The following is a 15,576-nucleotide window of genomic DNA, read 5'->3' as shown; positions in this document are numbered from 1 at the left end:
TATATACAGTTTTATAAAAATAAATATATATGTGTACATATAGTCTGATGTACAAGGGGACCACACAGGAGTAGCATTTATAGCCTAGAGTAAACAGCATGCAACAGATGGTCTCCAAAATTATGACATGTATATTTATCACAAATGACTTCATGTTACCTAATTCTGCAGCTAATTAGTTTGAGAAAATGTAGTGCAGAGGGCAAACAAAACAGCACATAGACAGAGCTAAATCCAGATCTTCACATCCACCAGATCTCCACCTTCACATCCACCTCTGTAAAAGGCCCAAAGTGCTACTCATGTCTACTCAACAACATCTCTTCCTCACAGGCCAACATCCCTAACAGAGAAAAAACAGGAGCAGGAATACCCTTTGAATATTTAGAACAACTCCCAGGTTTAGCATCATCTGACAGCAGTATTCACCCAGCTCAAAGAAAAATTACACGAATTCATTTAGATGAGATGAGAGGGTAATTTGATAAACTTTGTTAATCCATGCCTCATATGAACAGGATTTACTTTTTTAAAAATTATAACTAATTAAAGGTAATTTATTAACTGTTTCATCAATCTAAAACTCAAATAATACTGAAATAGATAAGGATTTGTGGTTACCTATGGACACGAACACACACACGTGCTCTCCAATCTGTGCATACACCGCGATCACGCTATGAACCAAAGTTAAGGCACAAAGATTAAAATACATTTCTTTGTAAACAAAATATACAGTTTCATTGTTATTATGCAGGCAACAAAATAATTACACATCTCTTATGTTTTTCATTTCTGTGCTTATAAGGTGCTCAAGTAATTCAAAAGGATGCGTTACAGGAGTATACTCCACCACAAAAGACCTGCCAATGAGTTGAAAAAAGTTAAAACAGTTAACTTTTTGGTATTACAGTGAATAAAGCTTCAGACACACAAGTCTGGTTCAATGAAGTGTATTTTTAATGTTTCCCATTTAAGCACAGAGTGTGTTCCATATTCATCATCTCATCTGCAGAAATATTGTGAGCTGTTTGTGTCTACTGCTGTGGAAATGGTGCACCAGTACATAAAGTGTCTAGCTCAGCCTCACATCTATGAACAAAAATTCATTCTTTTCTGAGACATCTTGGGAGGCTCCTAAGGATTCCAAGTGTGGGCATCTTAGAGCAGGAGAAGCACTGTTTCATGGCAAAAGTACTGTGTCTGCCTAAGATGTAGTGCTGGGCTGGTGAGCAACACGTAACAGTTACATCTACACAAGCGCTGAAATGTTCACATTTCTAACACAAGACTGACATCTTGCATGTTGAGCTATAACATGCTGCATATAGGCAAAATTTGTGCACAGGATTAGAATCAGTGCCCCTCACTCCATTAAGACAGTCTTAAGTATAGACATAACAGCAGTAATCAAGCCTGAGAACTCACGTGGAAAACAATTTCAGATGTAAACACGTATATGGCAATACTTTTATCTCAAGCCACAGTACCCTGGAATCACTTTGGGTTATGACTTTGGCCATAACCAAAGCCCATAAACCAATCTGCTGTTCAGAAGTCCTTTATGGTCCCCTGTCAGCAGCCAAAACCTGCGCTTTGGGGATCAGTACCTGGTCTGACCCAACTGCTGAATATCTGAAGCCTGAAAGTAGTCAGAGAAGTCTTGAAACATCTCAGGTGTTTAAGATCATCTCCATTGTGACCACGCACTGAAATGCAAGCGTCCTCAGTCCACAGAATACAGCTTTTCTTTTCTCCCATTGTAATACAGATATTTTACATTGCTGAAACGCTATAGATCAACTAATAATCTCTAGCTACATGGACATTGTTTCATCCCCAACATCTAGAGTAATAGTTTTGAAAAATGTCAAAATTTACATGAGTTGACAGGATCTTTGAAAAATTCTATCCTGATGCAATTTAACAGTACACTAGAAATGAAGTTCAAAAAATTGAATCATTACAGTGGAAAGCTAGACTTCACTGTGAAAGAAGGTTCCACCAAGGCAGAAATGTCTGCTGTTATGTCAGCTGTGATACTATGTCACATAAACTTTGCAATCAATTTGCTGTAGCAAAAATACGCAAACAAACCGGCACACCAAGTGCCCAACTTGAAAATGCTAACAACCGTCTAGGTTGGTTGTTTTGCTGAAGTTCTTTTCCCACATTCAGAAATGCCTCAGTGTCAGCCTTCCTTGAAGGTCTATTTTGTTGAATACAGAAACATATTCTTCATTTTCCTTTCTCTATGATCAGTGTGTACACAGAGGTTGCTTGCTGCTCTGGAGACAGCTTTTCCTTCTGCATAGCCATGAATAACACCAGGAAGAAGTGAATGACATCAACAAGAGAATTACTTTGTTAGCAGTCTGCCAAAAAATCAGTGGCAGTGTTAATGTTTCTGGAACCTCAAACTACAATAAGATCTGCAGATGTATGTTTCAAATTTCAGTAGTGGTGTGCCAAGCTGCTACAATTGCAAATCTAAAAAAAAAAAAATAAAAAAATAAACCACAACAACGTTAAGGGCAGGTTACACTTCAGGAAGAGACTGATCCTTCAAACTGTCATAGGGCATTACAAATCTAGCAGTTTAATCCTGATGCCACTAAGCAAATGATAGAACTGAGGTAAAATGATTATCAGAGGTTTACTGCAAAAATAAACCAACGGAAAGGTTGTGACAGAGAAGGGCAGTCCACACAATCTGTTAAGGAGACAGCAGATCATCTGACTTTTTCCTTTTACTTTCCACACATGTATACTTTCAACTTACAATCAAAGTGTTAATAGCAGCTTTTTGTCTCTTTGAGGACATAACCTTTTTGGCCAGTGAGCAGTTCATGCAAGGAATTGCATCCTTCATTTTGCTCCTAGAAGAAACATGAGCAGCACACAATGAAGTTACACTATATGGGCCCAAAGCCTGAGGCAAGAAAAGTGCTACCAGCCCTTCATCAGTTCGCCTGGTCTAACTCACTGTCCAGGGCCTTGAAAAAATTCCCCAGCCAAGCAGTTTATCAGCTGTATGGCTTCTCCACTCCTCCTCCTCAACCACTCTTCATCATCAGTGACACCCGTTGAGCTCCATTTGGTTCATTTTTCTCACCAAAATGTTCAGTAAAAGAAAATGAACTCATAGGTTTTGGATTTGTTTCTTCAAAGCTCAAACACAGTGCAACTGGAAGAGGAGAAACATGAAAGCTGGCAACACGGCATCTAAAAAGAACATCAGCTGACAGTGCAAAGGAGAGGACCGTAGTTTATTTCTCATAACACTGCATATGTCACATGGGAAGAAAAACTAGGCAACAAAAAAAAAATTTCAAAGACAATGGGAAAAATCCATTCACTGCAGATGGGAGCCCTCACTGTACAGTGATTTTCTCTAGTTGAATATCATAAGATACTTGACACCAGCTGTGTCAGGACTGTGCTACTGATCACACAATTCCAAGAAAATACAAGCTGAAGCAACGCCATACTTGTGGAACTGTAAATGCCTTCAGCTACATTCTATTAAAATGTTCTAACTGAAAAGTGATAGAAAAGTTAAAATACTAGATTTAGGGTTTCTTCACATTCAGCAGATAAATCACTTTTGGCTACACAGGTATGGGAAGTTTCTTAAGGCAAAAATAATAGAATATTTACCTGGAATTCACTTAAAAGACTTTCTATAATCAAGATCCTTCTGCCATTTAAAAATACAAGTTACTTAAATGTCAGTCTTGAGAAGTTCCCCTCTCATACAAAACACTGACATTTCCAAGTCCTCATATTGACCAAGCATGTGTGTGATGCTTTACAGTACTGGTACAGGCAGATTCAGTAACAAAGATCTGTAATTCTTTCATCCTTCTTATCCCTCCCACTACTGTGTTCAGTTCCAAAATACGGTTTAAAATACAACGTAGTTTACTTCCTTCCAGACAGTATTGGAGCAAACAGGCCCACAGAGATCTATTCAGTGTCTAATTAGAATATATACATTAAACACTGAAACTGCTAAGCTACTTTCCCTAGCAGAAGAAATAAAAAAGCATCGAATATTTCCAATCTGAAGTCCATAATTATCGATAATGCCTTTAAAGTTCAAGGGGCTTTTTTTTTTGGATTGTCACCATACCGTCTCCCTGGGCACCCTCTAAAACCTCTTTCTGCTGCATTTCTGTCTGTCTGCTTCTACTATTAATAGCCAAAAATTCCTATGAAAAAATACCAAGTACACCTGTCAAACCTTCCCCAAAACAGGATACAAAACATTCTGGGCATCGCTAACCTAATCTCAGCAATGATCACAACAAACTTCACCAAGACGGGACAGAAATTTGCTATACTAAGTGCTGACCTCTGCAATTATCTAAGTGGATGCATGTAAGTTCAAAATGGTTTCACCAGTTAAAGGCTGGAAACCACAACCCTTGTGATTTGTACCTGAACATCAGAAAAAATACTTTTGTTTTCTGCATCATAGCCAAGAGTAAAGAGAAATACTTGATTTATCCTCACTCTAAAAGACTATGTAGGAAATGTAGTCACTATTATTGAACTCAGAACAGAATCACCACACATGTATATTGACCTTCTTCCATTTTATATGTTTTTGTTTTCACATTTCTTATCCAGCTTCTAATTCCTGGCTTCATTGTGCCTTTCAAGCAAAATTTATTGTACATCAGGCTTACCAAAAAGGCACCTTAAGAGCTAAATTAAATGTTGCTATTTTTTATTTTCCTATTATTTCATTCACATGTCCAAAATTGCAAAAAAAATCACAAATCTTCAGAAAAGGCCCAGCAATCACTGACTACTGCTGGTGTAAGAATCTTCTAATTTACTTCACACTTTCAAATCATTTGCTTACTATTAAGTCGGACCACAACAGAACTGAACAGTTCACAACAAACTAAACTGTAGTAGCTTTCCCTGCTCACTAGGGTTTCACAAACAGCTGGGATATTCTCTTTTATGCATATACATATATATATACACACACATTTTTAATATAAACAAATATATATTTCTTGTATGAAGAGGACTTTTTAAATTAATTTTTAATTAGCTATGTGATTTATTTATACCTCTCTAGCACAAGGAATATAAAAATACATTTGGATTAACTAATCCAAATGTGTTTTTACTAATGACAGGGCTAAGGAATTCTAAAGATCAGATTACCAATTACAAGTGCAGACAATCGCTCAAAAAAATAAAGGTATTTCATTGTCATATCCAATGCCAGAAAAAAAGCTATTTATCGCAATTATTTGCCTAATGTCTTTCTGTTAACATGACATTAAACACTGCAGGATGGTTTCTTTATCTCTTCTTGCTAATGCAGAAAGCAAAAAGATAAAAAATACAACATCTCTGAGCCTTTGTTCCCATGCTACAAGTAAAATCAACAGACTGTATGACAGCAAAAAAATGCAACAGGCAGGGAAGAGGAAAATGAATGACAAATTTAAATTGGTTCTTCCTCATCACATGTCTTGTATGATGGGTGAGAGATGATGGCACACATGTCAAACAATAGCAGGATGCTTAAGGATGCTTAAGAGTGTCAGAAACAGCAGTTCCTCTGACTGTGTGTGTTAAGGTCCCAATATGAGCTAGAAAAGATATCCAGTAACAGTTAAAGGAGCTGCCAGTTTTCAAGTAAATGGGGTTCTTTGAAATGTGGCAAAGATTAAATTCTTTGTGCATCCAAAGCACAGGCGGCTGGTTATCAGCGTTTATGCCACTGTAAGAGCTCATCCATTTCTGTGACAAACAAGTATCCCCTGCATCAGGACTTGCAATGAGCTGGAACTCAGGGGGTGGCTCATTAAATGCATGCAGGCAACATATCACAGAGCGCAGGCAAGTAAACGTACTCTTATTCTCATATCCAGACTGTTCGGTACCTGCCCAGATAGTCCATACAAGGACTCTGTCCTCCTTTTCATGGGGTCCAGCCACAGACTCAGTAACAAGATGTATCCTCACCTTGGTGCATCCTCACCTTAATACAAATTACAGTGTTCTACAGACATCCTTCACAAGAAGCCCCATCTTTGCTGATGAAATGAGGTTTAAGGAGGAACAGAAGGCAATCAGCATGTGAGACTGAAGCAGAATCAGACATTCACATTAAACAAAGATTACGTGCTAGAGAAAGTTTGAAAACAAGCATCCTTCCCAGTCTTCGGCCCATGTTGTGGCCAGCAGGAAGATGTTGTCAGACGAGAAAAGCAGGCAGCCTTGAACTCTGAGGACAAAATACTTAAAAAAGCCACAAGATGGAGCCCTGGTGGTTCCACTTGGGTTATTCTACACCCACACACAGGACAGCAGGGGTAAAAGCTCTCTCAGTGGCTTTCCATTACAGTCAGAAACTGCACCGTGCCATCCTCCAGTGATCCACCTACCCTGACATCAACAAGAGAATTACTTTGTTAGCAGTCTGCCAAAAAATCAGTGGCAGTGTTAATGTTTCTGGAACCTCAAACTACAATAAGATCTGCAGATGTATGTTTCAAATTTCAGTAGTGGTGTGCCAAGCTGCTACAATTGCAAATCTAAAAAAAAAATAAATAAACCACAACAACGTTAAGGGCAGGCTGCACTTCAGGAAGAGACTGATCCTTCAAACTGCCATAGGGCATTACAAATCTAGCAGTTTAATCCTGATGCCACTAAGCAAATGATAGCACTGAGGTAAAATGATTATCAGAGGTTTACTGCAAAAATAAACCAACGGAAAGGTTGTGACAGAGAAGGGCAGTCCACACAATCTGTTAAGGAGACAGCAGATCATCTGACTTTTTCCTTTTACTTTCCACACATGTATACTTTCAATTTACAATCAAAGTGTTAATAGCAGCTTTTTTTCTCTTTGAGGACATAACCTTTTTGGCCAGTGAGCAGCTCATGCAAGGAATTGCATCCTTCATTTTGCTCCTAGAAGAAACATTTTACACCCCCACACAGGACAGCAGGGGTAAAAGCTCTCTCAGTGGCTTTCCATTTCAGTCAGAAACTGCACTGTGCCATCCTCCAGTGATCCACCTACCCTTACTCCAGTGCCTCCCACTGACTGCTTAAGCAAAAAAGACTGGTCATCAGAGACCAGACACTGTGGGGCTCCATCTCATAGTCACAGGCAGCAAGACATAATGCTGCTATCCATCTGGCCACTAATGCCCTCAACTGCAGACTACAATACGTGCTGCTATACAAAGGAGGTGGCCTCCTGCATCTGAGACAGAGATGGAGAATTTGTGTATGGAGATGGCATGGTGGCACGGAGGGAACACGTCCTTTCCTATTCCACAAAGAGCTGGCGTGGTAAAAGCAGTGGGCTGATCTATATCATAAACATGGTACCTGAAAATAGTGGGCTATAACTCTTTTGAGGATTGATGAACAGTTGAAAGAGGACATCAAAGCACTCTGTTGCCGTGCAGCTTTCTGCAGACTATTTCCCAGGCAAATCGGGCAGCAGCTCAGTTATTCCAAGTGGGAATGTGAGTGCTTACATCTACAAGCAGTTCTCACTCCAAAGACAGAATTGCTGCTGATAATCATTCCTGTTTGGGGCTGAGAACTCTTCGTGCTAAAGCTGTGCAGGTACAAAAAGAAAGACCAGGAGCAGATGTAGTTCTTTCAGGGGCTAAAACATCACAAAAGTATTCAGAACAAAATTTGGAGGTAAAACAAAACCGACTCCAAACCAAGATACCTTAGATATCTAAGGCAACATGAGATGCTTCCTTTGGCTTCCTCATGCTCTCTTCCCATTAGGCTCCAAACACTTTTATTATGGTATTTTGAGATATGCAGAATTCCCATCAAATACAGCCACCAGATGCACTGCAGTCATCACAGAACCTGTAAGCGGGCCAGCCACGTATGAAAAACCCAAATGTCTGATTTTTAATTCAGAAAAGTGATGGTCAGATGGTGACTCAAGGACAGACCCCATCAGTGAAATGATTTTATCTTGCTGGTCAACTGGTCAGGTAATTTGGTAGGATCACAGTACATGGGAGAAACTCCAGCTAGAAAAACTGAACAGACTAGGCTAGAACCATTCAGTTGGAAGGGACCTACAATGATCATCTAGTCCACCTGCCTGACTAATTCAGGGCTGACCAAAAGTTAAAGCACTTTGTTAGGGACATTGTCCAAATGCCTCCTAAATACTGACAGGCTTGGGGCACCAACCAAGCCTGTTCCAGTATTTGACCACCTTCTTGGTAAAGAAATGCTTCCTAATGTCCAGTCTAAACATCCCCTGGCGCAGCTCTGAAACATTCCCATGCATCCTATCACTGGATATCAAGGAGTTCTGCACCTCCCCCTCCACATCCTCTCCCTTAGGAAGCTATACAGAGCAATGAGGTCACTCCTTGGCCTCCTTTTCCCCAAACTAGACAAGCCCAAAGTCCTCAAGCCACTCCTCACGGGACATTCTTTCCAGCTTTGCTGCCCTCCTCCGGATGTATTCAAGGACCTCCACATCCTTTTTAAATTGTGGGGCCCAGAACTGCACACAGTACTCAAGGTGAGGCCACACCAATGCTGAGTACAGTGGGACAATCACCTGTTTTTACCAGCTGTTCATGCTGTGTCTGATGCACCCCCGAGTGTGATTTGCCCTCCTGGGTGCCAGGGCACACAGCACTGACTTGTACTGAGCTGCTGCTGGCCGGCACGCCCAGATCCCTTTCTGCTGGGCTGCTCTCCAGCCACTCCTCTTCCAATTTATACCTGTCCCCACTGTTAGTTCAGGTGCAAAATCCGGCATTTGTTCTTGTTAAAATTTATGCCATTGATGATTGCTCAGTGCTCCAATCTATCCAGATCCTTCTGCAAGGCAGCTTGTCCCTCAAGAGAATCAGCAACACCTCCCAGTTCAGTATCATCAGCAAACTTACTAATGGTGCATTCACCTCCTGCATCCAGATCACAGATAAATGTATTAAACAAAACTGGCCCTAGAACTGAGCCCTGAGGAACATCAGTGGTGACCAGTCACCAGCCAGATGTAGCCTCATTCACCACAACCCTTTGAGCTCTGCCCTACAGCCAGTTCCGTACCTGCTCATCTCACAGTTGGACAACTTGTACAGAAGGATGCTGTGAAGGATAATATCAAAAGCCTTACTAAAATCCAGAAAAACTACATCTACCACATCCCCTTCATTATCTACGCAGGTGACCTTATTGTAGAAGGATATCAGATCAGTTAGACAGGATTTTCCCCTTGTGAACCCATGTTGACTGTGCTTAATGACTGCATTGTCCTTTAAATGCCTTTCAGTAGCACACAATATAATCTTCTCCAAAATTTTTCCAGGTACTGAGGTTAGATTAACAGGTTTGTAGTTTTCTGGTTCTTCCCTTATGCCCTTCTTATAATCCGGAATAATAATTTTAACAAGGTTAAGTGAAGTGTTATACAAATAGAGTTGTTGTGGCCTTGCTGAAGCACAGTTGGTAATAACAATCCCCCCCCTTCTCTTTCAGGCTGTAAAAGTTGGTCACTGTTGTGTTTAGAGAATGAGAAAACCTTATCACCGCATTTAGCTTTCAGCATAGCCTGTGACGTTCCTGAGCAGAGCTAACTCTCCTCACCGCTCCAGACTTAAATTCAGGACTTAAATTTGCTGTTCGCTTGTTTCTGAGAAAGACGCAGCTCTCCAGCTAATCCTTCTATTGAACTACCCTCATGAAAAAGCCCCTAAATGTCACGAAACTTCACTAAAGCAAGGGGGAAGGAGGGCAGGGCAGATCCAGACACATTAAAAATATAGTTAATGAGTCACGATTAAACAGCAACTTTAATTATGAGGAAGAATACACTGTAAAAAGTTGGTTTGCATTATACACACATGACCTTTACCAGGACAGCAGGCAGCTATCAACAGGCCAGGGAACTGAAGAGAACAATGCAATTATTTAATTTCTCCGAGGCTGCACAGGAAGCGCAAGGACCTCATGCCTACGGAAAGCTAGATTGCTTCATAACAGGAATGATACAAATTCGCAAGGGGGCACAGCTTATAGATTCGCCCTTCCCAGACAGGCACTCTGGCTCACTTACCTGTTTAGGGTCAACTGCGGCAGCCGGGGACTCCAGTTCTATTGTTACAGGACCATCGTTCTGGATGTGTACCTGCATGTAGGCACCAAACTTGCCATCTGAAGAGGGAAGAGACAAGAAGTTCTGAGGGCTCTTGAAAGAATAACAGATACTGCAATCTTTCCCAAAAGTGCTACTAAAAAGGGAAAAATAAATGCATAGAAGGATAGCCAACTAACAAATTGCAGAAAACTACAAAGGAAAAAACAGTCTATATGCACTCAGCTTTGTGGTCTGACATTCAGAGACAATAAATATGCAGCAAGTACAGTGATGTCCACAAAACAAGTCTACAGATAATTAAGGTGCTCACAGTTTAGGATGGGCAGGATAGTTCTCACAGGCAAGGAGATGAAATTTTAAAGGATGTAACAACTGAGTCTAGGGATCCGGTCCAGCTAACTAGTCGATCTTTTCAATAAATCTTATATTTGGGCAAAAGATAAAAAGATTCCAAGTCTATTCTGAAGCAGTTGATACTGAATAGTCTAGAGCAGGGGATACAGGTGTACAATCTGCTACAGTAATTTCTACATTCCTGTAGAATGGCAACCCAGGCCATTCTTTGGCAGAGTTTGGCAAAAAAGACAGTGTCTACTCCCTCAACCCTGCCTACTTCATGGGAATGCACTTCTGAAACCAGAAGTGTCTACCCATTTTTCATCAATAGCGTTTATTAGCACACACATTGTGGCACAAACCACATTTTTTGTAAGCATTTGAGAAGTTTGCACCACAAGAGACTCCTAAGATTTTTACCCTGTATAGTCTAGAAAAGCCGTATCTTTGTATGCTGTTTTCTCCTCACGTCTCATTTTTCTTTGTGCAAGTTTCCTGGCTTCGTTTTTTCTCATCCAGTTTTCTACTCCTCAAACTCACCCCACCCCCAGCTGAGCCTACTTGACTGCTTGCTTCTACATATTCTCTGCTCCTGCCGTGCACGCATGAGTAGCCTTTTGAGACCCTCCTGTCAGGGACAGCAAAATGAACAGATACTACTACATCAATACAAATGCATGGAATTAAAAAATGTGTGCTGCAGCAAGCAGAAAGCAGGTACCAAAAGACTGGAACAGCATCACTTACTGGGAAGGCAGGTCTGGAGCCTCTCCAGCAACACAACCAACAACTCTTCCGGTACCACCTTCGGCAGTGAGCAAGAACACGCTGAAAGTAGTAAACTCAAACTGCAGTGGAGTAATCACCCACTAGGAATATTTGCATAAGACATTGTAGAGCTACACAGCAGCTTTCCATGGCAACATGTAATGTTCCTGACCAAAGACAGGTCAAACCAAACTGTATTGATTTTTCAAGAACGTGTTATTGGGGACAACAAGCTCTGGAAGAGTTTTCAATCTCCCCCTGGCACACATGAATCAGACAGAAGTCTGGTATTTGCTTAAAAGAAAAAGGAAAAAGAAAAGGCATATCTGGCCAGCACGCATGGGCCATACCACAACACAGACAAAACCAAGACATTTAATGCTTACTCCGCCTCAGTATTCAACGCCGATGATGGACTCAGAGTCCCCCGTAGCCCTGTGTTAGAGAACCATGGCTGCGCAAAACAATAAACTTCCAATCAATCCAGAACTTGTATGGGATTTGCTACTCCAGCTAGATCCCTGCAAGTCAATGGAGACTGATGAGATTCATCCAAGGGTGCTTAAAGAGCTGGCTGAAGCCATAGCAAGACCTCGCTCTGTGATTTTTCAATGCTCTTGGGAATATGGAGAGGTCCTGGAAGACTGGAAGCTGGCAAACGTTGTCCCAATCTACAAGAAGGGCAACAGGGATGACCCTGGCAACTACAGGCCTGTCAGCCTCACTTCTGTGCCTGGAAAAATCAAGGAAAAGATTATTCTGGGAGTTATGAAAAAACATCTGAATGACAATGCAGTCATTGGTCCAGCAAGCACAGGCTAACGAGAGGGAAGTCTTGACTGACCAATTTAATTAATTTTTATAAGAAGGTTACCCACCTAGTTGACCAAAGGAAGCCTGTCGATGTGATCTTTTTGGATTTTGGTAAAGCCTTTGATACTGTCTCTCACAATATCCTCCTGGACAAGATGTCCAGCACACAGCTGGGTAAACACACAATGCAGTGGGTGAGCAATTGGAGGACAGGACGGGCTTAAAGGGTTCTAGTAAATGGGGTTATGTCGGGCTGGTGACCAGTCACTAGCGGGGTTCTGCAAGGATCCATCTTATGGTCAGTACTCTTCAGAGTCTTCATAAATGACTTGGACACAGGACTTGAATACTAAGCAAGTTCGCTGATGACACAAAACTGGGAGGAATTGTTGACACTTTCAAGGGCAGAGAGGCCCTGCACAGGGATCTGGACAAATTAGAGAACTGGGCCATCACCGACCTCATGAAGTTTAACAAGGGCAAGTGCCGAATTTTGCACCTGGGACACAGCGACCCTGGCTGTACATACAGACTGGGGGATGAGATGCTGGAAAGCAGCTCTGTGGAGAGGGATCTGGGGGTTCTGGTCGACACCAAGTTGAACATGAGCCAATAGCTGACCCAACTTTTGGCTGTTTCCCATTCTCTGAAGTGAAACTCTCTGACATCTGTGGGTGAGTTCCTGACGTTCACTGCATGGTAAGGGGGAAATAAAGCTCCTGAATCCCAGGGCAAAGTCATTCTCACTCATGGCTTACTTCTTTGAACACGTTCTACAAGTGCAGAACGGCATGTGCTGCAGCTCATGATGATTTAGCCCCTTGCCCAGAGAGGATGACTACAGTTCATCAACAAGGCAAGTTAGTTCAGATATATTTAATAATGATTTTTAGGGAGATAAATGTACAACAGATAGAAAAGTTGGCTCATGTTGGCTTAACTGGCAGTCCCCTGGAGCGAGGGGACAACTGAGGCTGCAGTGGCATCAAAGAATGGCACATCACAACTTACTGCCACATCAACAGCTACTGCTTTTCAAAGGTGCAGGTGACTTCACTCGGTAACTTGGGTAAACAGAAATACCATGAAGCTGTCAGTATTTCAGGAAAGGATCAGTGTGTTCTGAATGCTAGCTAACAGTGCAGAAGAAAAAAAGAAGAGAGTTACTAAATAACTACAGAAAATAACAGAACATTTAAGAGACAGAAGTATTACAAAGTAAAAAAAAAATCAAAAATACCTGTTCTCATTTTATAAATTTGCAGGACCTTGGAACATGTAAAGGGTTCAACTGAGAAAATATGTCAGAGCAATCAAAAAGCTAGTGATTCTAATTTTCCAGCACAGTTTTCAAAACCTTTGCCACCCATGATAGATGAGAACCTGCAGAGAAAACCCAGGTAGCTTCCCCCTAAACCCATAGTTTATGGTCTCGCTGGTGAATCATGCAGATACACATTTTCAAATATGCCTCTCAGTTGAGAAATAAAAGCTTGAAGAATACTTGGGTTTTTTAGCTGTATCTGCACCTCTGAAGTCTTATCTACCATAACATGTAAGAGTCTCTTAGAGAACAAATACCAACTACAGCACAAGAATCTCACAGAATTGTTTCCTCTACAGAAACAGACAGCTTCTGCATATGAGAAGCACAAAAAACCAAGACTCTATACCTTCATGCAGACCATGAGGGAAGGATCTACTAACATGCTTAGAAAGTGTTTACATTGCTTCTTTAGGAAGATCAAGCAAATCATTGTTATATTTACAGTGTATATGGGAAGAGATGTACCTATACACTGATCACATAAACCAGTCAAAACTAATGCATCTTTCTTTAACAAAATAATAAATTAAAAATACCATTTTGATCAGTGGGAGCACAGCTTTTCAAACAGATCTCTACACATTGTGTAATCCCTCTGCTGTACTTTACTCCCAGAAAATGAGTACCTTTTCTGGACCTTAAAAAAAATAAACTTCACAGACTCCTTTTTTCAAAGGCTGATAAACTAGTCAAATAAGCCCCTACTTTTACCAGAACACTCAAAGCATTCCAATGTCACAAGCAGTTTCTATCTTATTTTGGCACCAGAAATATTGTCAAGGGACATCTTTCTATAACCACTCCCTCCCATTCTTCTCATACTTAAATTTCCAGCCTTTTGACCCAAGGTCAAGGTGTATCACAGATCAAAAAGTTTAAGATTTAGAACTAATGGAAATAGTACTTAAAACAGGTATGTCTGTTAATGCCCTCCTCCATAGGCTCTATCTTCCAGACCTTCTTCTCAAAGACAGAAAGGGTCTCAATGCCTTGCAACCACCACAATATGAAAGGCAGTGTGGGTTTCTGTCTCAGCAACTTCATTGTCTCAAAGGATTTAAAACGCCAACTGAGGGAGAATTTCTTCACAGATTCTAAAATCCCTTTATTGGTCCGGACCACCACACACTCTCATCTTGAGGCTTCCAAACATATTGCAAAGGTGATGTTATTTGCAGAAGCAGCTGTCACCTTCCCTTATAACAAACTGATCTGCCATGTAGTTTCATGGACCATGGTCCCTGCACAGTATGTGCTTTCCTCATGGGATGCATCTGGATTTTCGTACTGGCCACTCCCTTGTACAACAAACCAAAGGGTTCCAGTGGTCCATTGGGACAGCTAAAACCTAGTTTCACAATTTCTTCTTAAATCAATGCCTAAACCCTCCTTAGAAAGAGATGCCTCCTCAGCAGAATTTCCCCCAGTGTTGGTTGCCTGCCTTAAAAACATGTTCCTGCTCTCCTTCCCCTGCCCCAGCATCTACCACAGTTTCAGTATATGGCAATTCATATAACGTGCCAGAGAAGACACTTTTCATTTGTGTGTTATGGCATCCTGCAGAGGTAACCTGAGAGACAAGCCTGACTCCCCTAAAACAGACTGACATCTGTGGTACCACCGCATTTTGCATTCACCTAAGATCACACTGGTGGAATACATCACCTCTGCAGCAGACAGGCTGCAAAGGAGTTGATTATCCTGCCCTTGAGTGCAACTTCTCAAACCCTGATGCAGACAAATCCCTCTTCTGCACAGGACTGCAAAGAAACTGAAGTCATCATCTCTTCCATCTCTCTGTCCCAAGAGTCTGTCTGGGTTGATTTTCATTTTTCAGTCAGAAGGAAAGGAGGAGAAAGAATCCACCCTCCCTGGATGTTGCTTGTTACCCCACCAACTTGTACTGTCCATGGGAGACACCAGTAACTTACCCTTAAATACTCTTCTTTTTTTTCCTGCTTTTTATATCACAATGCTCATCAATGTAGTAAGTACCTTTCCCCACTTTAAGACTTCTTGACTGATCAAGTCACCTCCTTGCAATATCCTCTGCAACAAAATAGGATCCTACAAGTATAATTAAAGTGAGAAGTTTATTCTGCTGGACACCTATGTCTTCAAATTCCTTTTCCCTTTAGAATCTGCCATACATACCTTCCTCAGAGGCAAAGAAGATCTTGATCTGAGGTGA

General features: G+C 41.2%; 1 protein-coding gene across 1 annotated transcript in view; it reads right to left on the bottom strand.

The window, feature by feature from the left end:
* Positions 1 to 15,576, bottom strand: part of DTD1 (D-aminoacyl-tRNA deacylase 1) — a 30,590-nt gene that overhangs the window by 4,839 nt on the left and 10,175 nt on the right. Inside the window, exon 4 of the mRNA XM_082048075.1 lies at positions 10,100 to 10,197. Within this exon, the coding sequence (XP_081904201.1) occupies positions 10,100 to 10,197 (98 nt within the window). The remainder of the gene's footprint in view (positions 1 to 10,099; positions 10,198 to 15,576) is intronic.

Source organism: Streptopelia decaocto (assembly GCF_964273445.1).
Source record: "Streptopelia decaocto genome assembly, chromosome: 3".
In the NCBI taxonomy this organism is placed as follows: domain Eukaryota; kingdom Metazoa; phylum Chordata; class Aves; order Columbiformes; family Columbidae; genus Streptopelia; species Streptopelia decaocto.
The sequence above is the reverse complement of the archived record's forward strand: the minus strand, read 5'-3'. Positions and strand labels throughout refer to the sequence as shown.